This window comes from Dromiciops gliroides, chromosome 2 (assembly GCF_019393635.1).
Source record: "Dromiciops gliroides isolate mDroGli1 chromosome 2, mDroGli1.pri, whole genome shotgun sequence".
Lineage (NCBI taxonomy): Eukaryota > Metazoa > Chordata > Mammalia > Microbiotheria > Microbiotheriidae > Dromiciops > Dromiciops gliroides.
The window spans coordinates 10787129-10811956 of NC_057862.1; the positions used below are offsets into that span (position 1 = coordinate 10787129).

General features: G+C 41.2%; 1 protein-coding gene across 1 annotated transcript in view; it reads right to left on the reverse strand.

Annotated features, from left to right (window-relative positions):
• ZRANB1 (zinc finger RANBP2-type containing 1) overlaps positions 1–24828 on the reverse strand; it is a 71356-nt gene that overhangs the window by 15861 nt on the left and 30667 nt on the right. The window contains exons 3-4 of the mRNA XM_043984682.1: positions 6558–6745; positions 1035–1188 (exon numbers count right to left, since the gene is read on the reverse strand). Coding sequence (XP_043840617.1) covers positions 1035–1188; positions 6558–6745 — 342 coding nt within the window. The remainder of the gene's footprint in view (positions 1–1034; positions 1189–6557; positions 6746–24828) is intronic.

A 24828-nucleotide genomic window follows, 5' to 3' on the forward strand; every position in this document is an offset into this window, starting at 1 on the left:
CAAAACAAAAAAATGATGGTCTTTTTTTTTGTTGTTGGGTTTTGTTTTGGTTTTTGGCAGGGCAATGAGGGTTAAGTGACTTGCCCAGGGTCACACAGCTATTAAGTGTCAAGTGTCTGAGGCCAGATTTGAACTCAGGTCCTCCTGAATCCAGGGCCGGTGCTTTATCCACTGCACCACCTAGCTGCCCCCAAATGATGGTCTTTTGTAATGTTCTTCAATGTTAACTGGCAAAAACAAACAAATCAAACCAAACCAAACCACCTTGGGAACAATGCTCTGAAACAAGAAAAGTTATTTCACAAACACAGGTGAAGCTAAAATATGACACATGAAGAGGGAGCAGCAATTTTTAGAAACCCGCCTATTTTGGGTTTGCTCAGCTAATATACTACTGACTTTATGTAAGGACCTAAACTCCTACTATCTACTTAAATAACTGTATACGTATTATAAGCAGAATCTAACAAATCTCATTTTCCTTAGAATAAGCACATCTCGCTCTGAATAAAACAGTCCTACTAATTTCCAAAGGAAAACCTCTGTAGAAAAAGGCTGGTCAAGAAGACCCATGATGTGAGGTCAGACACAAGAAGAGGAGGCACCTAAAAACTTTCCTTTGCCTATTTATCAAAGCTTGTTTTCACAAGGCCCAGAGGGAGCCCCAAAGAGAGTCCTCAAAGGCAGGCAAAAGACCCTGAAGACCCCCTAGTTCTGTAGAGAATTACAGAAGACAGGCATGAAAATGTCCTATGCTTAAATCAAAAAGCAGATGTGTCACACACACACACACACACACACACACACACACACGCACACGTCCATACCAAAAGGCATATCATTTACATAAACCAGACAAGCACAAAAATGACAATGTAAAATGGAAGGATTAGAATGTGGTTTCTTCTTCTTCCCCTCTCCCCCCCATAGAAAGAGAATAATCCAATAAAATGTTCTTTGGAAGACACTCGTCACTGCCGGCACCATGCAATTAGATAAATAATACACCAGAAAGGCTCCTGGTTCATAGTTACCTGCAGGTAACGTGAATGTGACAAGATCTGTTAGAAAATAGCAAGCAAAGTCCCCCTTTCGTTGATGGAGGGAGGCAGCAATCTCACGTCGGATTTGTTCTGTAAGCTCCGGACACACCATTGCTGGAATGCACTTTGCTGCATGCTGAGATACCTGAAAAAGGAAACAAGTTTTATGTCCCGACAGCAACAATAGCACCTACTACATGTGCTGAGAACTACAGTATAATCTCACTGATCCTCACAACATCCCTGAGAGGCATGAAGGAGACTGAGACAGACAGAGGTCACCTGACTAGGAAGTATTTAAAGGCCGGACTCAGGCTCCCACCCGCCAAGCTCAGCACTCTTCACTGCACCACCCGCTGCCCACTAGGCAGGTGCTATTATCCCCATTCTACAGATGAGGAAAGCAAGGCAGGCAGCTGCAAAGTGATTCGCCTGGGTCTAGACAGTTAACAAGTATCTAAAGATTGGAACTCAGGTCTTCCTGCCTGCTGCTCTGCTGCTGCCCCCACCCCCAGTCCCTGGACACTTACTGTGCTTACTGCGAGATAGGGGAAGGAGAGTGAGAGGGAGCACAGAGAGTTCAGGGAAGTCCGGAAAATCTTTCCTGAACAAGGTTAGCAGCTGAGCTGATTGCTTAAGCAAAGAGGACTTCCCCACTTGCTGGGCCAAATATGGGGTCTGAGTGTTTGGCTCCCAGGGTGAAAAAACTTTTCCCTTCCACTCTCTCCCTCCATTCTCCAGTTTGAGTGGGGGGGGGGGTCAGAGGAGTTATCTCTACAGTAGCAGGCAAGAAAAGATGCTCACTAAAAGAATGCTAAGGACACATTAGGAGGAGGGCTCTGAGTTCTCACTTCAGTTCCTAGGGTTGCCCGGTTTAGGGGGAAACAAGGGAGAAGGAACCAGAAGGTCTAAGGCTTCATGAACCACCTTAGTGATAAACATTTGGCAATGACACATTTCACAACTATGTTGCACTCCAGTCCTATAAAGTAGCCAGAGACATGGGTACATTTCTCACTGGAGATGTACTTCATGTTAGAGTTCTAGATCCACAGGGTTTCAAGGCTAGGAGGGATCCCAATAATTGTGTGGTTCATTCATTTGACAGGTGGCGGATTTCTCTTCAGAGAGAAGAGGGCCTGTCGGAGGCTGGGCTAGGAGGGATGAACTGATGTTAGCTATTTTCTGCCTCTGAGAAGGTAATGGAAAGGGGAGATCAGACTTTGGTTCTGGGAGGGAACGCACAGGTCCTTTCGTCCAAAGTCTCTCTTTTACAGAGGAGCAGACTGAAGTTTATTAAAAACTCTGTTAGGAAAAGAGCAGTTGATACACCCTGCCTTCCAGGCCAAGCCAGACCACACTGTCCTCAGAAACAATGCCCTAATTCAGAGGTGGGTGAGCCTCTCCTTAGGGATTCCCTGTTCTCTGGCTGGTCTGCGTCTGTTACCCTCGGCATTAATCTAAGCAGATGAAACAAAATGCTTACTTGGAACCCTAGCCAAATTATGGGGGCCTTGCCCAGGGTAACTGACTTTTTCACGTAGTTCGTTCTAAATGAGGTATCACTCTTGAATGGGCCGTGTGCTAGGTTTGGGGTCAGGAAAACCTTGCTCCCAGCCTCATCTCGGATGGTCCTATGTGTGTGACCAGCAGCAAAGAGCCACTAATGCTCTTGGAAGCTCTGCACTTGAAAGTCTATGCTAGAGATGGGCTCTGATCTCTATGGGTAGAGGGCCTTCCTACACTGAAACCACACACATCTAGCCCTAAAATTAAATAAATAAATGGAATTCTGTTGTCTTTCACTAAGTCATGTCTGTTCTTCCTCTACTCAAGTCCTACATTCTTGCTTTCTTGTGAACTGGGGGTGGAGGCCTCCAAAGCAGTGGCAGCTGAATGTAGGTTTTCACAGGTCCTTCCAAGCCAGATAAATGCCCACCTAAGGCTGGGCTGCTGTGCATCTGCTGCCTGCCCACCCACACTGAGGTCCATGGGGGCTACAGGGAGACATCATTTTGGACACAGCATCTCCTAAAGACCATTTACAGGGTTTTAAAGGGACTGTGATTTGAGTAAGGGGAAAGAATACCCAAACCACAATCACCACCTTCTTAATACAGAGGTGTTCAATCCTTTCGCCATGCCCCACTTTTCATGATGCCATGGACCACACAGTCCATGGAGTTTTCTTGGCAAAGATACTGGAGCGACTTGCCCTTTCCTTTTCTGGTGGATTGAGGCAGAGGTTAAATGATTTGCCCAGGGTCACATAGCTACTAAGTGTCTGAGGCTGGATTTGAACTCAGGTCTTCCTGACTCCAGGCCCAGCACTCTATCCCCCCATTCCATCTAGCTTCCTCTCTTTTGAGTTTATGTAGCACATAGTCACATGTTGGGAGGAAAGTGGAGCAAGGAGAAAGGTCTCTTATATGATTTCTCTCTTTTTTTTTTTTTTTTTTGCAGGGCAATGAGGGTTAAATGACTTGTTCAGGGTCACACGACTAGTAAGTGTCAAGTGTCTGGGGCCGGATTTGAACTCAGGTCCTCCTGATTCCAGCACCAGTGCTTTATCCACTACGCTACCTAGCTGCACCCCCTTCCTCTCTTAATATATAACACATCTCCAAAACATGAGATTCCTTGTGAAGTTTTGTGACCCCTCCTTGAATAGTCTCGTTAGGTAATTGGTACAGCGGATAGTGAACTGGGCCTGGAATCAGGAAGACCTAGGTTCAAATCCAGTCTCAGACACTGACTCACTGTGTGACCCTAGGCAAATCACTTCACCCTGTTTGCCTCAGTTTCCTCATCTGTAAAATGAGCTAGAGAAGGAAACAGTAAACCATTCCAATATCTTTGCCAAGAAAACCCCAAATGGGGCCAAGACGGAAACAAGTGAATGACAACAACAAAAGTCTGTCTCCCCCATTAGACAGTAAACTCCTTGAGGGCAGGAACAATCTTTGCCTTCTTTCTGTATCCCTAGTACTTAGCACAGTGCCTGGGCACACAGAAGCAACTTAATAAACATTTACTGATTGATAACAGAGTCTCCACTGTCCTGGTGGTGAACCTCAGCTTTAATTCTTGGAGGCCGCTACTCCACAGCTTAAAGTTGTATCAGGAAGTAACTTGGGGTCATTAACAGTACTGCAATTCCCCAACAGCAGCATGCTGCTAGACAGAGACTGTCTCTGAATACCACACACGCCACAGCCTCCTGTGACAACAGCTTCATGTTAACCAGTGCATGCTAATATAATACAGGTTCAGAAATGTCTTCCCTCACAATGATCCTGAGGTGGAGAATCCAAACTGATCCCATGTTTACAGAAGAGGAATGTGAAAATTCCAAGGTCAAGTATCTTCTCAGTGACAGTAAGGACCATGTCTTAAGGCATCATAATTTGGTGGGAAAAGATGCTGTAAAAGTTTCAAATACTACATCTGCCACTTACAATCTCTGCGACCTTGAACAAAGCACTTAAGTCTCTTCTCTGGGCCTCAAATTTTTCAAGTATAAAATAAGGTTAGATGAGATGACCTCTCGGGTCCCTTCTTACTCTAAACAACAAGCTCTTCCTCATGTAACTTCCCTAGTGCACACAGGAAGCTGCCCAGAGAAAGCACTTCAACAGGTAAAGAAATGACAGCTGCCCCAGGACACCACTTGCTAAGCGCACGTGAGAGCTGGGACTGGCCATGGTCTCCCTCTCACTTCTTTAGTGCTGGGACATCAAATTCAGTGACAAAGGCAAGAGGACGAGTACTGAAGACATGTTCGAGAAGCTGATGACAGAATCTAAACTAAGAGCTAGTCTACAGTCATGCCTAAAACTGCTCCACAATGTCTGAGTTAGCACTTCAGGGAATTGACGAGATCACCTAGCTATAGAAGGATGACCACTGCTGAGCCCACAAGCTACGAAGGCCCTCTCAGTCCTCATCCTTCGGACTGCTTGGCAGCCTCTGACCGAGCTCAGGGCCCTCTCCTCCTCGACACTCTCTTCTGACTAAGTTTTCCTGCCTCTACTAGCCCCCGGCTCTCCTCCTAGGGATCTGACCACTCCTTCTCTGTCACCTTTGCCAGATCCTCAGACAGATCACTCTCTCTAGCCAGGCATCCTGCAAGGCTCTGGCATGGGCCTTCTCTTATCCCTCTCTACGACTTCATTTGGTGACCTCTTTAGCTCCCATATATCTAATTACCATTTCTGTGCTGAGCTGATGATTTTCAGAACTACCTGTCCAGCCCTGACCTCTCACCTAACCTCCAACCCTGCATTTCCCACTGCCTACTGTATATCTCAAACTGGATGTCCCATTGACATCTTCAATTCAACAGGTCCAAAACCAAAATAACATCATTCCCCACCAAACCTTCCCACATTTTCAACTTCCCGATTGGTATCAAGGGCACCCCTATCCCCTGCATCCTTCAGGCTCCCAACCTAGGAGTCATCCTGGCCTCCCCACTTTCTCTCACCTCCCAGATCCAAGCTGTTGACAAGGCCTGTCCATTTCACTTGTACAACACCTCTATAATACACCTCCTTCTCTCCTGTGTGTGACACTGTCACCACCCTGGTGCAGACCCTCATCACCTCACACTTCAACTACTGCAAGAGCTGCTGCTGGGTCTGCCCACCTGCCTCCCATCTCTCCACTCCGGTTTATGCTAAAGTGCAAGTCGGATCATGTCAGCCCCTACTCAATAAACTCCATTGGCTCTCTATCACCTGTGGGACCCTGTTTAGCTTTTAAAGCCCTTTCCAGCCCAGTCTGCTTCTCCCTGTGTTGTCTTCTTATGCTTTCCTCCCCCTACAATTCAGCTTCAATGGGGCGCTCACACAAGACCTTCCCTCCCCCAACTCCAGGCATTTTCACTGGCTGCCCACCCCCCCACTAAATCTCTACCCTACAGGCTCCCCTGGCTTCCTGCAAGGATCAGATGAAATCCCACCTTCTACAAGAAGCCTTACCCAATTCCTCTTTAGGCCAGTCCCTTCTTTCTGAAATTACTTCCACCTTGTCCTGTCCATAGTTCTTTTGATGTGGTCTCCCCATCAGACTGAGTTCCTTGAGGGAAGAAGCAGTTTCTGGCTTTGTGGCACAGACCTGGTACACAGTGAGTGCTTAAGGAATGCTCGCTGGCAGAGACAACATGCTGGACCTGTACTCTCTCGTAAGATTCTCTTGAGGTGCCCTAGCACCCAATTTGCACAATACCACAAGGCCTTCCTTTTCCCGTCTCATCTACATTTCATGGATTTCACTGCAGGGATCAAGCTATAGTTCCGTTGGCATACATCGAATCCAAGAGATCCAACCCTGACTTAATTTCTTATGAATGGGGGGGGAAGGGGGGGGGGAAGAAATCATTTGAAAAATGATGCCACCAACTTGCAATCACTATTATCTAAAGGCTACTCTTTGGGTCACTTGTAACTTTAATTCTTTGAAGATTATGGTGCTCAAAGAACACAAACCCCAAACATCAAAGTTCCTACTTACCTCTGTAAGCAATATTGCTAGCATATCCTGCCTCTGAAAACGGATCGCCAGATGTACCAGAGTGTAGCCAACATCAAAGGCAGATGGGCGATTCAGTAAGCGGACTTCATCTGCAGTAAGCTGCCGTGCAATATCGCCACCTGATGACTTATATGCTTCTATAGCAGCTAAATCACCTTCTACAACTCCTAAAAAAGCAACAAAATAGAAACCAGATTAATTATATTTTTAAGAAGGCATAAATCTGTATCACTTACTTCAATGCTAAGTTTTTCCCCCATCCTCTCTGGACTCTGGTTTAAGGCATCAGTTATATTCCTAAAGAGTAAAAGACAAATAGAGATAGGAATAAAAACCTATAAAAGTAACCTATATTTTAAAAATAAGATTTCCTGGTTATTAACTTACCTTACCCATTTAGGGTCGACTCTAAGCTCCAGCAAGATTTAGATATATCTAATATACTGTAAGAACAGGAACATCTATCTCAAAAGCAGGTACTGTATTTTACCTGCAGTTTAGCTGCAGGTTTAGCACAGGGCCCCCCACACAGTCAGCAATTAACAAATGTCTACCTGACTGACTGACTGACTGTAAAAAGTCATGGTGGTGGATGGACTAGAGCTGGTAGTACAGGGACCAACAGTACAGGGTCTTCACAGTAAAGATCCAAGTCTGACTTGGCCAAGCAACCAATGAAAGCATTGGTCCAACTAGTCACTGATCGGGGAGAAGTTTTGTTTCAGGTTTAACAAACGCTGTCACTGTCTTTACGTTTACTTCACGTTTACGTTTCACTTTTAAAGCTGGGTCAAACCCAACACTGACCTCGCTGTGTCTTCAGTGCTCTTCCGAAGTTGTTTTTGTTTGGGGTTGTACTGTATTATTATTTTTTTGTCTGAGACAGGCAGTGTGATTTTTTTGCTTCCAGGTGCCAATTAGGAAGAGATGGCAAAAGAAAAAATATTTCTGATTTTCTGAATTATTTCCAAAGTGAAAATAAGAACTAAAAAGCCTCACTTAAATCTATTACAACTGGGAAAGAGGGGGGAATGGGAGAGAGGTCCTGAGGGCATAGCCCCTAATGTCTTGGCATCCACTTGGCATGATTATCAGAATCGATATTCACCTGTTATGTATAAGACAATAACACTATTCACCACAAAGAACAAAGTTGCAGGTAAACTTCAAAAAAACATCAAGCGGTGTTAATGGCATTAACCAAGGTCTGCTGAGGACTAGCTGGAAACAAAGAATCACAGAATTCAGCGACCATCTAGTCCAACCGTACACCCCACAAGGGAGCTCCACGGGGTCCATTCCAATTTGGAACAGATCTTAATCAGTTTTTCCCTGGCAAGGAAAAAGCCTAAAGAGGTCTCTCTAATTTTTTTTTAAATTTTTTTTTAGTGAGGCAATTGGGGTTAAGTGACTTGCCCAGGGTCACACAGCTAGTAAGTGTTAAGTGTCTGAGGCTGGATTTGAACTCAGGTCCTCCTGACTCCAGGGCCGGTGCTCTATCCACCGCGCCACCTAGCTGCCCCTGGTCTCTCTAATTTTTAACCACTGTTGCTTGTTCTTTCCTGTGGGGCCAAACAGAATGAGTCTAATCCCTCCATTACATGGCAGACCTTCTAAGACTTGAACACCGTTTATACACATCCTCCCCACATCTTTTCTACTCCAATTTTTTCAACTGATCCTTGCAAGTCATCAACAATCAATCAATGAATTACTGTGTACCAAAATAAGGCCAAAATGGGTGGAATGATTTAGACATAAAGGGTGATATCATAGGCAATTAGAGGACAGAAAATTCTACCTGTCATGTCCATGGATAAGAGAAGAGTTTTAGGCCCAACAAGAAATAGAGAATAATACAGGGAGAAAAAAAGGATAATATTGATTACATGAAATTCAAGTTTTTACACAAGCAAAACCAATGTAACCAAAATTAAAAAGAAAGCAGGAAACCATGGGGAGGTTTTTTTTAGAGAAGTTTCTCTCATAAAGTCATTTCTCAAATATCTAGAGAACTGAGTCAAATTTATAAAAATAAGAGCACTCCCTAATTGATAGATGGTCAAAAGAATATAACCATTGTCAGAAGATAAGAGCAAAGCTATTACTAGTCACATGAAAAATGCTCTAGAAATGCAAATTTAAATGACTGATGGTACCACCTCATACCTATCAAATTGGCTAAGATAACAGAAAGGAAAATGACAAATGCTAATGGGATGGGGATGGGAAAAGTAGGTACATTAAAGCACTGTTGGTGGAGCTGTGAACTGGACCAACCATTCCGGAGAACAATTTAGAACTATGCCCAAAAGGCTATAAAATTGTGCATAAACATTGCCCTCACAATAACAGTAACTACTAAGTCTCTATCTCAAAGAGATGAAAGAACAGGGTTGTGGTAACAAAGAAATAGAAATTGGGGAAATGGCTGAACTGACAGTTGTGTATATGATTCTGATGGAATACTAATGTGCTAAAAGAAATGACAAGGGAGATGGTTTCAGAAAAACCTAGGAAGACATACGAACTGATACAAAATGAAGTAGAACGAGGAGAATATTGTACACAGTAATAGCAATATTATAATTATGATCAATTGTGAAAGACTTAGCGACTCTGGTCAAGACAATTCCAAATGACCCACGATGAAAAATGGTACCCACCCCCAGAGAGAGAGAACTTCAACTCTGATTGCAGGGCGAAGCATCTTTTAAATTTTCTTTCTTGTTTTGTTCTGTTCCCCACCCCCAACATGGTTAATACAGAATAGACAGATAACCAACCAACAGACGTTTATTAAATGCCGTGTCAGGAACTGTGCTGTGCATCATTCTTTAAATTTATCCAGGAAAACATATGTAACAATCAACTATAAATATACTAAATAAAGATTATTTACTAGGGACATCATGCAACCATTTTCCTCAATACTAGAAAAGACAATAAAACGCTTTTACTTTTCTTGGGCTTTGCCCTACAGTTTATTTGTGTACATGATTTAAATACTACAAAATGCCAAATATCCAGTGTATTTTCACAGATAACTCTCAATAGTTTAAACTGGTGAACTTAACAATAATATGGGTTGGGTTTTGGTTTATTTTTTGCTTTCTGACTAGATCAGTGCCATATCCCCATCTTCCATGTACAGAATTATAAGTACAGCTGATGGTTGCTAAAGCAATGAGGATTAACTCTTACATAACATTTATAGATTTATATCGATTACTTCATTTGAACCTCACAATACCCTTGGGAAGAGAAGCGCTGTATTACTTTGTTTTACATATAAGGAAACAGAGGTTCAAAGAGGCTAAAATGACTTGCACACAGTTTATGACCAAAAAAGAGATAGAGAATATTATGAAATGCAAAATGGATGATTTTGATTACATTAAATTAAAAAGGTTTTGTACAAATAGAAGCAATGCAACCAAAATTAGAAGGGAGGCAGAAAGCCAGGAAACAATTTTTATAGCCAATAATACTTCTGATAAAGACCTCATTTCTAAAATACATAGGGAACTAAATCAAATTTATAAGAATCAAGTCATTCCCAATTGAGAATGGTCAAAGGATGTGAACAGGCAGTTTTTCTGAATGAAGAAATCAAAGCTATCCATTGCCGTATGAAAAAATGCTCTAAATCACTATGGATTAGAGAAAATGCAAATAAAAACAACTCTGAGGTACTTGACACCTATCAGGTTGGCTAATATGACAAAAAAGGAAAATAATAAATGTTGGAGAGGCTGTGGAAAAACTGGAACACTAATCCATTGTTGGCGCAGCTGTGAACTGATCCAACCATTCTGGTGAGCAATTTGGAAGTATGCCCTAAGGGCTATAAAGCTGTGCATACCCTTTGAACCAGCAATACCACTTTTGGGTCTTTTTCCCAAAGAGATCATAAAAAAGGGAAAAGGACCCACATGTACAAAAATATTTATAGCTGCTCTTTATGTGGTGGCAAGGAATTAGAAATTGAAGGGCTGCCCATCAATTGGGGAATGGCTGAACAAGTTGTGGTATATGAATGTAATGGAATTCTATTGTGCTGTAAGAAACGATGAGCAGGAGGAGTTCAGAGAAACCTGGAAGGACTTGCATGAGCCGATGCTGAGTGAGATCAGCAGAACCAGGAAAACATTATACATAATATCATCAACAGTATGTGTTGATCAACTGTGATAGACTTGATTCTTCTCAGCAATACAACGGTACAAGATAGTTCCAAAGGACTCATGATGGAAAATGCTCTCCAAATCCAGGAAAAAAAAAAAAAAAGAACTGTGGAATATGGATGCAGATTGAACCATACTATTTCTTTTGTTTTTGATGCTGTTGTTTTTCTTTCTTGAGGTTTTTCCTTTTTGCTCTGATTCTTCTCATAACATGACTAATGCAGAAATATCTTTAATGTTATTGTGCATATATAACCTATAGCAGATTACTTGCTGTCTTGGGGAGGGGAGGAAAAAAATTTGAAACTAGAAATCTTATAAAAACAAATGTTGAAAACTATCTCTACATGTAACTGGAAAATAATAAAATACTTTTATAATTTAAAAAATTAATTAATTTTTAGGAAAAGAATTCCTAGAACAGAGTAGTATAAAATATACTTTAGTGGAAAAACTTAGTTAATTTTGTAAAAACTCAAGTTTTTATTACTTTCAAGTCCGTGAAGAACTCCAGGAGTTCCCCTGAACTTGCTAAAGAAATTGCTGAGAATTAATTAGGACATTAAAAGTTTGTACCTCCATGCTATACTGCTTTTGAAGAGTGCTTTAAAACAACTAACTGACTAGCTCTTTGAGAGTATGGCCTATATCTCTTCTTTCATCACTTTTATCACTGTACACCATTCTCCTGGGTAGATGCTTAAAATACTGGTTGAATTTGAAGTAGTCTAAATGTTACAACACCACTACTGCCGCTGCCCTCCCAGAAAATCACCACCACGACCACTTCTTTTTTTGTCTGTTTTTGTCTTTTTGGGGCAATGGGGGTTAAGTGACTTGCCCAGGGTCACACAGCTAGTAAGTGTCAAGTGTCTGAGGCCAAATTTGAACTGAGGTCCTCCTGAATTCGGGGTCGGTGCTTTATCCACTGGGCCACCTGGCTGCCCCCCACCACCACTTCTTTAATTTCATTTCCTTAGAAAGACTATTATGATGAAAGATTATTATGATCAATTCCAAATTAATAAACCTAGATTATAATTCTCCATTTTGGCTCCATTAGACTTAGCAGACTGCTTTCCACTACTTAAGAAATATTAAGCACACTTCAGAAAGCAACAAGAAAGGGCAAAGATCTTGCAAATTTCCCCCCTCCCCTCCAATGAAAAACAACACACATGATACAACCACTGTTTACTCAGAGGTAAAAAGGCCAGGCAAGCCAGTGCAGAAAGTAAAAAAAAAAAATGCTAGTTCTTATCACCCACTTTCCTTTCATTAGGTATTTTTGGTTCGTTATGGGGGTTGTTTTTATTGTTGATCACTACCAGTCGGGTCCTAAGAGATACCTTTATTATTTCTCACTGAGTACTGAAGAGAGAAATTAACTTTTATTAACTCAGAAGAATCTCATTTGGCATTTATATCTACAAACCTTATTTCAAAGATATACATCTATCTACTGATGAGCACATAGATACAAAGCCAAAACATTCCCTCCACCCACTAAGAACAAAAGAAGGCCCAGCAGCCCTATAGCGTGTGTGATGAAGACGGGTCCTAGGCCCAGGCTCACAGAGTTCCCACCCTGCTTTACTGGTGGTAAACCGAGCCAGGGAGTAAAACAAAAGCAAGAGACCTAAGTCCATTCTCTATGGCCCTCACCAAGGCTGTGCACCAGTATGGCGGAGGACCTTGTCCATTACCAGACATATGACGTGTGCAGGAGGTGAGAAATGGGGAGGATGAGCAGGACAGGGATGCTAAAGCATCCGAGTCAGGTCTTTTGACCCATTTAACCCTTCAAGAACAAAACAGATACGACCTATAGAGAGAACATACAGAGTCACAAAAATAAATCCCAAAGCTGAGCAAACTTACATTTTTGCATAGCTGGTATCTGATGTGATCTATGACCAAACATTAGTCAATAAGGAATGTCAAATTCAGCCTGCATTTCATCAAACAAGGTCAAATCAACACAGAGAGGCTAGGCACAGTCTGTGTATTATACAACCAGGCTATTTACCACAGTTTGAAAAACTTTAAAGACATTTTCTTTCTAAATTTTTAAATGCTAGATTTCATTATGTTAGCCTTGCTGCTTCCTAGTTTATAGGGGAAAAATTATACTGAATATAAAATGGTCTTGCAATGCTCCTTCAAATATCAATAATATTTCCAGTTTCTACCCTAGCAGGCCTTTTCCAATTAAGTCACAGAATCTCACAGATAAGTATAGTTGTGGTTTGTTTGTTTTTTAAGTTCTACTTTCAAAAGGCAAAAAGTTGCCCAAAAGACACTGAAAAGTTCTGGTAAGAGAGAGTAAAAAGTAGCCCATATAGGTTTTCTAAGTCACCAAAACCTTAAATTCAATCCAAGAACAACATCTGAACCATTTTCTTGTTTCTTGAAAAACTTCCATACTTGAAATTTTAACATAAGATACTGAAATGTCTATTACATACACCTACCCCTAACCTACTGGGAGAATAAGTGGAAAAATATCTATGTAATTACGAGTAAGTTAAACTCTCAGGCACAAAAGAAAGTCATAAAAAGCAGCCTGAAGCATGACTGATACTTGCAGAATTTAAACGTATACATACTACAATGTGTGAACCAAGCAGCATGATTAGCCCACGTTAACTGGAGAAAATTTTCAGCATTTCCAGAATTGAAAAGCATCATTATGAGGGAAATAAGGATACAATCCAAGCTCTATCATTAAAAACTTCAGCCTTTCCCCACTTGACATGCTGACCTTTAAGCGCAGCCCACCAAGAAAGTGCCTGTGTATCCAGCTGCTCTACAGCAGGCCTTAGTGCCCAGTCATGTTGCTCCTCTTGAGGTCAGAGTCACCCTGACAGAAGACTCCACTCAGACCACAGCTACCATGGAACTCCGCAGATCATGGAGCTGCCTCACAGGTGTTTGAAGGTAACACATTTTTTCCCCCATATATGGCACAATTTTCAAAGTTTTGTGGGTTCTTTTGTTTTTCCTTTATGGCATAAAATCGTCATGATAACTAACTTTGAAAAGAATGCCCCAAATGGTAAAAAAATCTAGACTTACCTGAGCCCCCATGGGCCAGCTCAACCTTACACTGGAGTTCTATGGTAGCTGTGACATCACAGCATGCTTTATCGCTGTGGGGGTCAAGGTGGGCCTGGAGTCAGCGGACACAATTTCAGGAACCCTTAAAAGAAAAGTTAGTTTTAAATGGTAATAGTCAGAAGGTCCTTTTGCAGGGTTAGTAGAGAGGTAGACAGAATCAGGTAGCTACGGCCCTAGGATGGGCTTTTTCTCCACAGCTAAGCCTCTTCATCTACTCCTTCCATGTTAAAACGGGAGATAAATCAACACTATCCATTTGTCCTTTTTTTGTGTGCTGCTGCTACCCAGCCATAATTCAGACTAAAAAACAAGGCTGCTGGTCTCAGGTAAATTGACCTGAGGCCCATTCAGAGTGAATTTTCTAAAGGTTGTTTACTAAAAAAAAACAAGTCACTTTTAAAGGCTATTTTAAAATATCAAACAGCAGCAAAAGTTTTTAAGAAAATTTAGAAAACAGCATAAGAAGTTGCAAATGCAAAAACCAAGCAGAGCATTATGAATTCACGTCTCATTTTCATTTTTCATATAGTCCAATGGCAAGAAGAGACTTTACTAGGTTAAACTCATCCCTGTCTGCTACTAAAATGAGAATAAATTTAGCATGGCCCTTTCTAAATATCAAGTATAAAAATATTCATATCCCAAAGCTGAAAGCAGCTAAAAACCCCAATTATGAAGGGATTCTAGTCTAATTCCAGTCAAATTTCAAGAGAAATATAACCTATGTTAGCTAATTCAATTTAATAATCACACAAACTATTTTAAAACATCTGCTGTGAAAAGAGAAAGAATGAAAGGCAGAGCAATCTCTCCTTCAGATTTCTTCATCAAAATTGACTGTGCCGGGGGCAGCTAGGTGGCACAGTGGATAGAGCACCGGCCCTGGAGTCAGGAGGACCTGAGTTCAAATCCGGCCTCAGACACTTAACACTTACTAGCTGTGTGACCCTGGCCAAGTCACTTAACCCTCATTGCCCCCACACACCACACAAAAAACAAAAACAAAAAAAAAAACAAAAAAATTGACTGTGCCAAATACACAACAGATCTTTTTTAGTTCTCACTCATCACACTGTTCTCAACATGGCAATCCGAAACACCACTCCCAGACCTGGCTTGTCTAAAGTCAGGGAGGCCTATCAGCAGTATCGTTTTGCCAACATATTTCTACATTTTTCCTTTTGACTTACTTATAAGGATGCTGCCTTATTTTCAGGAAAAAACTATTCAGGTCAACATGGCAAAATCCTCAATGACACAAAGAGCAGTTGATTTAATAGGTGCTTTTAAAGAAAGATAAAAGGAAAGACTACCAAAAAACCACAATAAGAACCCTTTGTAAAACACATCAGAAATGTTCACCAATAATTACTTGGGATGAGAGAAATTCTAATTTCATTAATAATCTACTGAAAGGATCAGGTGCAACTAGAGCACCCAGTGGACAGCTAGCCACCGAAGCCTCGAATCAGCGAAAGACTCACCTTCCTGAGTTCAAATAAAGCCTCAAGACACTTTAATAGCATGTGATGACACCTGGGCAAGTTACTTAACCCTGTCTGCCTCAGTTTCCTCATCTGTAAAATGAGCTGGAGAAGGAAATGGCCGACCACTCCAGGATCCCCGACAAGAAAATCCCAAATGGCTTCAAAAAGAGTTGGACACAACTGAAAATGACTGAATGACAAAAACCAAATGATCACAACATTCAATTGAATATCCATATCCAAAGAGTAATGATTGATAATATTTTTCATTAATTGTATATTTCACATCAACCTTGCTGTCTTTTGAACCAAAACTTCATCTGCTGGATTGCAAAATTCTCATAGTTTGAAACTTGTTTTGAGTATTTATCATGTTAAAATTTAAAAGGAGAATTGTATATTCCTATTTCTCTAAATTAAGTAGGAAAAATTAGTTCAGCTCCCTCAATTTACCCCCAAGGTGCCCATGGTCATTACAGGTCCCACAGCATAGGTCCACTAAATCGGAAGGGGCCTTCTTAAAGGTCATTCATCTAAACCAGGGTTTCTTAAACTTTTTCCACTCGCAATCCCTTTTCACCCAAGAAATTTTTACACGACCCTGGGTACAAAAGTATATAAAATAGGTACATATAACCTTTCACTGTTGACAAATTTTTCATGACCCGCACCTTCAGTTATGTAAGCCCATATGGGGTTCATGACCCACAATTTAAGAAGCTAGGATCTAAACCAAGTACTTCATTTTGAATTACATAGAGGAAAAGCGAAGCCCAAAAGTGACTTACTTCCCATGGTCGCACAGGTACTAAGTGACAAAACTAAATTTTGAACCCAAGTCTCTCTAGTCCAGCACAACTTCCAATATGTATCAAGCGGCTTGCTTTTTTTTTTTGTTGCTGTTCAGCTGTTTTCAGTCATGTCCAATTCTTTGTGACCCCAGAGACATGAGACATTTAAAAAGGAAAAAAGACAAATTAGAATTTAGCTTTTAAAAAACAAAACACTTTCAGAAACCTACATCCAAGTCCCAGTCTAAGCCACAAAAACTAGAATCTACAAACTCAGTCCCAAAGACTACTGAGCAGCTGCCGAGCTTGTGCCTTCTGCAGGTTACTTACGTAATCCCCATCACCTTCCTACAGCAAGGCCAGCCCACTATTCACAGTCCATCTCAGCTGCCAGCACAGTCTTCCAGGAAAACTTTAAAAGAAGTAACACTGTTCTGGGGAGAAGAGGTTCCACGTCTGCTGCCAACATCAACGAACCCTTCAGATGATTTCTAGACTCATTTTTCCCCTTAGTTTCATTAGAAAACTACATATTGAGTTCTTCCAAAAGCTTGGTAGGATAAAAGGCTTAACAACTTTACAATTTAATAACTGGGAAAGAATGGAGAACCAAAATATGCGCTGGCCCGTCACAGATGGTTTGCTGAAGATTTTTTAGCAGTAAAAGCCATTTGTGGTACCAGGTGTCATTTCAAATCTGATTAGACACAGGCCACACAGGGAAATTTTGTTTTAAGTTTAAATGAAAAACAAGTAAAAAATGTTCAGTGAAGTATAATACCTTTAGGCAGAGCTATCAGAAGAATTAAACTATATACCTAAGGCAGGAATGAAATGTGTTACATGTTGCAGTAGATAGAGCACTGGGCCCGAGTTCAAATCCAGTGTTACACACACTCTAGCTGTGCAACCCTAGGCAAGTCATTTAATCTTTTTGCTTTAGTTTTCTCATCTGCAAAATTATAAAATAATAACACCTACCTTCCATGGTGGTTGGGTTTTCTCCCCCATGGTTGTTAATGAGATAATAATGGTAAAGCAGCTAACATAGTGCTTGACATATAGTAAGAGCTATATAAATGTTGACTATTAGCTGTTTGTATTATTTTAGCGTTCAAGTTTTTTATAAATATAGATATATGGAGTATGTGAGTACAGCGTGTGTTTTGGTAACTTAAAAAAAACCCTAAATACTAAAATAATAAAAAATACGTGTACACCCACAGAGTAACATACAAGGAACTGCCTATACACTAAAATGTCTTTCTTTGAAGCCACGCCACCAATGATTTATTACAGAAAAATGCATCCCTATTGGACATTGAAACACTTTTCTGAAGGCAGTATGCAGCCAGCTTATACATAATGTGTAGTCAATGTAATCAGAATATCCTATATTAATTAACATTTTCTATGGATCACTAGTTTTCTCACTCACATCCCCCTAAAATCATAGTAGCAACAAGCACAACAAACTAAAAGAAAAGGCAGATAGAGTCCCATGGTTTTCACTCATGAATACAATTAAAGAGAATTCCTGAGAACATTAAAAATGTTCTATGTTGGGGGCGGCTAGGTGGCGCAGTGGATAAAGCACCAGCCCTGGATTCAGGAGTACCTGAGTTCAAATCCGGCCTCAGACACTTGACACTTACTAGCTGTGTGACCCTGGGCAAGTCACTTAACCCCCATTATCCCCGCCAAAAAAAAAAAAAAAAGTTCTATGTTAATAAAAAAAAATTTAAGCACCAACTACGTGACAGACACTGTGCTAAATACTGAGGATACAAAAAGAGGTCAAAGAAAGTCTCTGCCCTCAAGCAACTCCCAATCTAATAGGAGAGACAACATGTAAACAAATATACATGAAGCAAGCTACATACAGGATAAATAGGAAATAATTAATAGAGGCAAGGCACTAGAATGAAGAGGGGCCTGGTTAGGAAAGGCTCCTTGTAAGGTGATTTTCTATGTATTCTAAATTTTATCATTTAAGATCTATCTAACAAATTGCCAAAATGTAGAGCAAGGTATAAATTTCCAAAAGGACAAATTCTGAAAACAACCCAAATAAACTTGAGGAGGTGGGAGAAGAAAAAAAGCACCAAGGCCAGGAGAAAATTACATACTGAAGTTAAGAATAGTCAAGCATTGGGAGCAGCAGCTAGATGGCGCAGCAGTGGCCCTGGAGGCTCCGGAGGACCTGAGTTCAAATTCAGCTTCAAACACTTGACACTCATTAGCTGTGTGACCCTGGGCAAGTCACTTAACACCAATTGCCACCCCCCCAAAAGAATAATCAAGCATCATCCCCTCCTAAGATATTAAGACACCAAGTTCACATAGGGACCTCACCAGGTCTCCAGAAACTCAACCCTGAATCTTACAGCATCTCAATACCCTCTGCCCCTTAGGTCCCTCCATCCCTCTGGCCGGAAAGGGTAAGGGTCCTCTCTTAAAGGATGAAAGCCATGGGCAGAAATATCACCTGGCTAACTAGTTATCACCCCACTCCCACCTCTGCCAGATAACTCTTCTCCCCACCTCCCCATCAGCTTCTTTTTTATGTGTGGCCTCCCATTAGAATCACTGATCAAATAGTGAGTAAATGATAAGTGACAATGAACTCAAATGATAATTTTTTCGTTTTGTTTTGTTTTTGCAGGGCAATGGGGGTTAAGTGAGTTGCCCAGGGTCACACAGCTGGTAAGTGTCAAGTGTCTGAGGCCAGATTTGAACTCAGGTACTCCTGAATCCAGGGCTGGCACTTTATCCACTGCGCCACCTAGCCGCCCCTCAAATGATAATTTGAAATGGTATCCAACTATATAGGCTTACAGTATTAATTTAGACAGTGAGTAGACTACTCATAACTTTTATTTCCCTCAAATACTGCTATGTTTGTGAGAGGCAGCATGGTATAGGAAAGAGCTGGTCTCAGAATCAGCAAGACACATGCTGATTGTGTGACCCTAGGCAAGTCATTTCACTCCATGTTCTGAGTCTCTCCAGAACTGTGAAAGAGAAAAGGTGCCCACCTGAATGAGTAGAGGGAGCTCCCTCATCTAGAATTTTGTTACACCAATAAAATCAGAGCTCCAATTCCTATCCCTACTGCTCAAGATAACACAGGTGAAATGAATTCTGGAAACACATCCAACATTCTTATATGATTTCAAGTCACTAATTTGCACTCATTCTTTGCTTCCTTTTTTCTGTGCCTTCCACTCAGACGCACCTCTCTAATAATCCTGATATCTCAAATGGACACCTCAACAGTTTTTCAAGGATAAGACATAGGAACATAGTATTTCACAAGAAAAATCTAATTAGATAAAAAATAAATAAATAGCAAGGACTAAACAGTTACATAAGGCATAGGGGTTTTTCCTGGTTCTAACAATGATTCAGTTGATACTCTCTATCAGCCCAAGAAAGAGCTTGGCAAATCAGAAATTTTTCCAGTGTCTTTTAGGAAATTTAATCTGGAAGCAGCAAATAAAGCCAAGGCCTAAAGAGCACTGAGACTTGTACATCTTTTTTCTTTAAACAAGCACAACTTAGTAAGCCTGCCCCAACCATCTAACCTACCTTTTGAGAATAATTTCATTAACACCACATTCAGTCATTTTTCAATCATGTCTGACTCTCTGTGACCCCATTTGGGGTTTTCTTGGCAGAGATACTGCAGTGGCTTGACATTTCCTTCTCTAGCTCATTTTATAGAGAAGGGATCTGAGGCAACTGGGGTTAAGTGACTTGCCCAGGGTCACACAGCCAGTAAGTGTTAAGTGTCTGAGGCCAGATTTGAACTCAAGACTCTCCTGCCCTCAGACCAAGCACTCTATCCACTGTGGCACATAACTGTCCCAAAAGCAAGCTGGATTACTGCAGTAGCTAGCTATTGGATCGGTCTGCCTCTAGTTTCTCCCCACCATAATCCATCATCCATTCAGGCATCAAAGTGATTTTCCTAAAGGTCTGACTATGTTAGCCCCTACTCAACAAACACTAGAAACTTCTATTGCCTCTAAGATCAAATACAAAATGCTTTATAATTTAACCCCCTCCTCCTTTTCCAGTCTTCTTCCACCTTATTCCTCACCATGTACTCTTCGATCCAGTGACCCCAGTCTCCCGGCAGTTCCATGAACAAGACTCTCCATCTCTCAGCTCCAGACATTCTCTCTGCTTGTGTCCCATGCCTGGAAGGCTCTTCCTCCTCCGCTCTGATTACTGAATGGCCTGGCTTCCTTTAAGTACCAACTAAACTTCCACCTTCTTGCCTAGTTCCTCTTCATTCTAGTGTCTTCCTTCTGTTAATTATTTCCTATTTATCCTGTGTATGGTTTGCTCTGCATAGATATTTGATTGCATGCGGTCTCCCCGCTTTAGACTGTGAAGGCAGGGACTGTCTCTTGTCTCTTTTTGCATCCCTAAGGCTTAGCACAGTGCCTGATAAATAGTAGGTGCTTAATGTATATTGAGTAACCAAGGCTATGATTTACGTTCAAAAGAATAAAAAAAAACCTAGACACCAGGCCAGTGAGGTCAAGGACACTGAAGAGTCACCTGGCAAGGGAACTATTTCAACAGCTAAGACCAATAGGATGAGTTCTCTATGACAACAGGAAGCACACGCAAAGTCAGTGTGCCAAACCAGAAATGGACATCAAAAGCAAAGCTGGTGGGGCAGTGGATAGAGCACCGGCCCTGGAGTCAGGAGGACCTGAGTTCAGATCCAGCCTCAGACACTTAGCACTTACTAGCTGTGTGACCCTGGGCAAGTCATTTAACCCCAATTGCCTCACCAAAAAAAAAAAAAAAAAAAAGCAAAGCTGGCAAACCAAGCACAGTATGCCCCAGGAGCAATGAAGCACTGAGAGAAGAACAAGTGGTAGAACTCAGCAAGCAACATGAGTTGCTTTGACAGTCGTCGAAGTTGTCCATGTGGCCCACCTAACAACTGTACAGGGATCACCTGGATCTGGATGTCCAAATGAAAGTGCTGAGCACTATGGGAGAGAACGTGGGGCACAGCTTCCCAGTTGAGCCTCAACACCTGTGCCCCTCTTCCGTATCTCTGCCTACTGTAACGACTGGAGTGACCCCACTTGCGGGGGAGTTACTGTAGGGAAGCTCCGCCATGGGGAGCAGGCGGCTGAGGGCAAGCCATGCGGCTTTTCCTTGGCATCAGGAAGTGACGTTTGCTCGTGGGTGCTGTCTATCAAAGCTACCAGCCAATTAGCTTGGAGCTGTGTGGGCATGTGGACGGGACGTTCCCAGTTTCACAGGAGGCTGGTGGGAGAAAAAAGGAGCAAGGCCGGCTCTCTTGCTCTTTTCGTCAGGACTCTCATGGAGAGGGGAGCAGAAATGCACGCTCCCTTTGATAGATGAATCTAGGCCCCTTTCTCTCTCTCTCTCCACCAAATTCTTATTCTCCTTAATAAATACTTAGAAGTCTAACTCTTGCTAAAGCTCATAATTTATTGGTGACCACTCATTAGATATTTTATACAGACTAGCTAGAATTTTAGCCCCTTACTCTACAAAGTGCAAACAAGTACTACCCAAGATGGCCTCCAAGGGAGTCACTTAGAACCTTTCTACTCAGCAATTTCCCTAAATATAAAAAGAAACTACTATTAACAACCCCTTAGGACAGAAGTTGTTGTGGATAGAGCACCAGCCCTGGAGTCAGGAGGACCTGAGTTCAAATCCGGCCTCAGACACTTAACACTTACTAGCTGACCTTAGGCAAGTCACTTAACCCCAATTGCCTCACTAAAAAAAAAAAAGGACAGAGGTTGTTAACTTTTTTTGTGTATCCTGGACCCTTTTGACAATCTGGTAAAGCCTATGGACTGCTTCTCAGAATGACATTTTTAAATGCATGAGTACCTAAGATACCTAAGTACCTCAGGAAGCCAATTATGTACTAAAATAGTTATCAAAAACACTTTTTACGACTCATGGGCCCTGGGTTTAAGAACCCCAGCTTTCAACATTGTTAAGATTAAATTGGGTTTTGCTAAAAATATCAAAGTAACATGATATTTTAAATTGGCCAAGATAATAAGCACGGGCCGACTGTGAGAAAAAACAATCCTAGGATATCAAATAGAAGGCAAACAAAAATATTTAAAATCAGGAAAAATATATACACACTATTGTGTTTTTCAGGCTACTCAGCTTTAAATGTAGGATTCTATGATAAACAAAATTGAGACACTGGGAGTTAGTGAGAGCATTCATATTCAGCAAGACTTAATATCCATGGAATGCTTAGTGTTTGGGGTCATATTCAAGCCCTCTGCCCTCTTTAATTATGAGGGATACCTTCGGTAAATGACTGAGATGGTCAGCTAGGGTGGGACACACAATGCTATAGGAGTTGATGAAGAAAAAGAACTCCAACAAACTGAAGATCCCAGAGATCCAGGCATCTGAAAAGGACTATGGCCATCAGAGGTTACTGTTACAGAACTATGGTTTGGGGCTCAATACCTAACTGTAAGTCATTTCAACATATCCTCACTATGATCTTGGTTTAACAGTTTGCTTAGAATCTTAAGTGGGCACAACAGGGAGCAGCTTCAGCCTCCCTGATTCCTGGGCTCACACGCCTAGAGTGCAAATTTTCACTTTATTTGAGAAGTGTGATCTGCAGTCACATTTCACCTTTTTGATGAAAAGGAAAAAAATTGCTCAATCTAAGTCTTAAGTTTAATAATCACCTAGTTTCTACCATTTCTGATGAGACAGTGTCTCTGCTGCCTGTCACCACATGTGCTTCCCCTATTCCACAGCCCACCCCCCAATAAAAACCCTATACATGCCAAGCAGCTGCCAGCCACATAAATGCATCTCTCTATGATACATCTTGGAACTTCAGGAGATCTGTATCCAGCAGCCATCACTCCGAGCACTTTTACTCAAATATTGTTACTTGGGCAAACAAGTCTTTCTTATTCCTTGGTCTCTAGCTAGGAAATAGAGCAAACTGTCTTTCATGGCCTCAGATTTCCAAGTCCCACAGCCCTCCATCTGGGAGAGGCTTTATAATACAACAGCTATATTTACAGACAACAGACCTAGGAAATAGGTAATATGTTTCTATCTAACAAATGAGGAAACTGGAGCCCAGAGAAGTGAAATGACTTGCCCAAGGCTACATAGGAAGGAAGTAAAGAGTAGGACACAGATTTAGGTTCTGGTTGGCCTCCAAATACAGTGTCTACCTGCTCCTGCACCACAGCTTCCTCAAAAGCAAACAGTGCACCAAACGGTGACCTGCACTGAGCACAAAAGCAGCATAAAAGAGGACCAATTAACATGGATTTTCTAATATCTCTCTCGGACTTCTTTACAACTATGATTACTTAAGGTACTCTGCTTACGCCAACTATGGTAGAAATAAAGAATTAAGATATGTTGAGGCCAGGAGAGAACTGTTAATGCCAATTAAATAAGAACTATGCTCTTTTTCTTGAATATGGTCAAACACACTTTTCCAGGTGGTGGTCAAAAATATCTGCTGAACTATACCACTACTATGTCTGCATCCCAAAGAGATCATAAAAAAGGGAAAAGGACCCACATGTACAAAAATATTTATAGCTGCTCTTTTTGTGGTGGCAAAGAATTGGAAATCAAGTTGTGGTATATGAATGTGATGGAATACTACTGTGCTGTAAGAAATGATAAGCAGATGGATTTCAGAAAAACTTGGAGAGACTTATATGAACTGATGCTGAGTAAAGTGAGCATAACCAGGAGAACATTGTACACAGTAACAGCAAAATTGTGTGATGATCAATTGTGATAGTTCTTCTCGGCAATCCAATGATCCAAGGCAATTCCAAAAGACTTATAATGGAAAATTCTCTCCACATCCAGAAAAAGAACTATGGAGTCTAAATGCAGATCAAAGTATACTATTTTCACTTTATTTGTTGTTATTTTTTTCCTTTCTTGTGGTTTTTCCCTTTTGTTCTGATTCTTCTTTCACAACATGACTAATATGGAAATATGTATAACATGATTTTATATGTACATATACACACATACATACACATATACATACACATATCTCATTGCTTGCCGTCTTGGGGAGGGGAGAGGAGAGGGAGGAAGAAAAATTTAGAACTCAAAATCTTACAAAAATGAATGTTGATAACAATCTTTACATGTAATTGGAAAATAAAATACTACCAAGAAAAAAAAGAAATTTAAAAATATATCTGCTGAATGACAAGTCAAAACCCATAATGCAATATTAAGAACCAGACACCACCAACCATTGAGATAAACCTAAGATACTTAAGACTAGCAACAGGGGCTCACCATTCTGGGAGTGATTCTAAACCTGCCCCAACCATCTAAGCTATCTTTTGAGAATAATTTCATTAACACCACATTCAGTCATTTTTCAATCATGTCTGACTCTCTGTGACCCCATCTGGGGTTTAACAGGAGCCTGATAGATGATTTGGTTAAAGTACAAAGACTACTGACCAAAGAAGGCTTCAGTTAGAGTATTAGATAACCAGTCAAGGAAACAAGCCCTGTTTTGGATTTCCATGTTTCAGGAAAATAACACACTTGGAGAGCTCAACTAATTTTCATTTGTAAATCCATATGCACAGAAGAGACACTTTTAGTT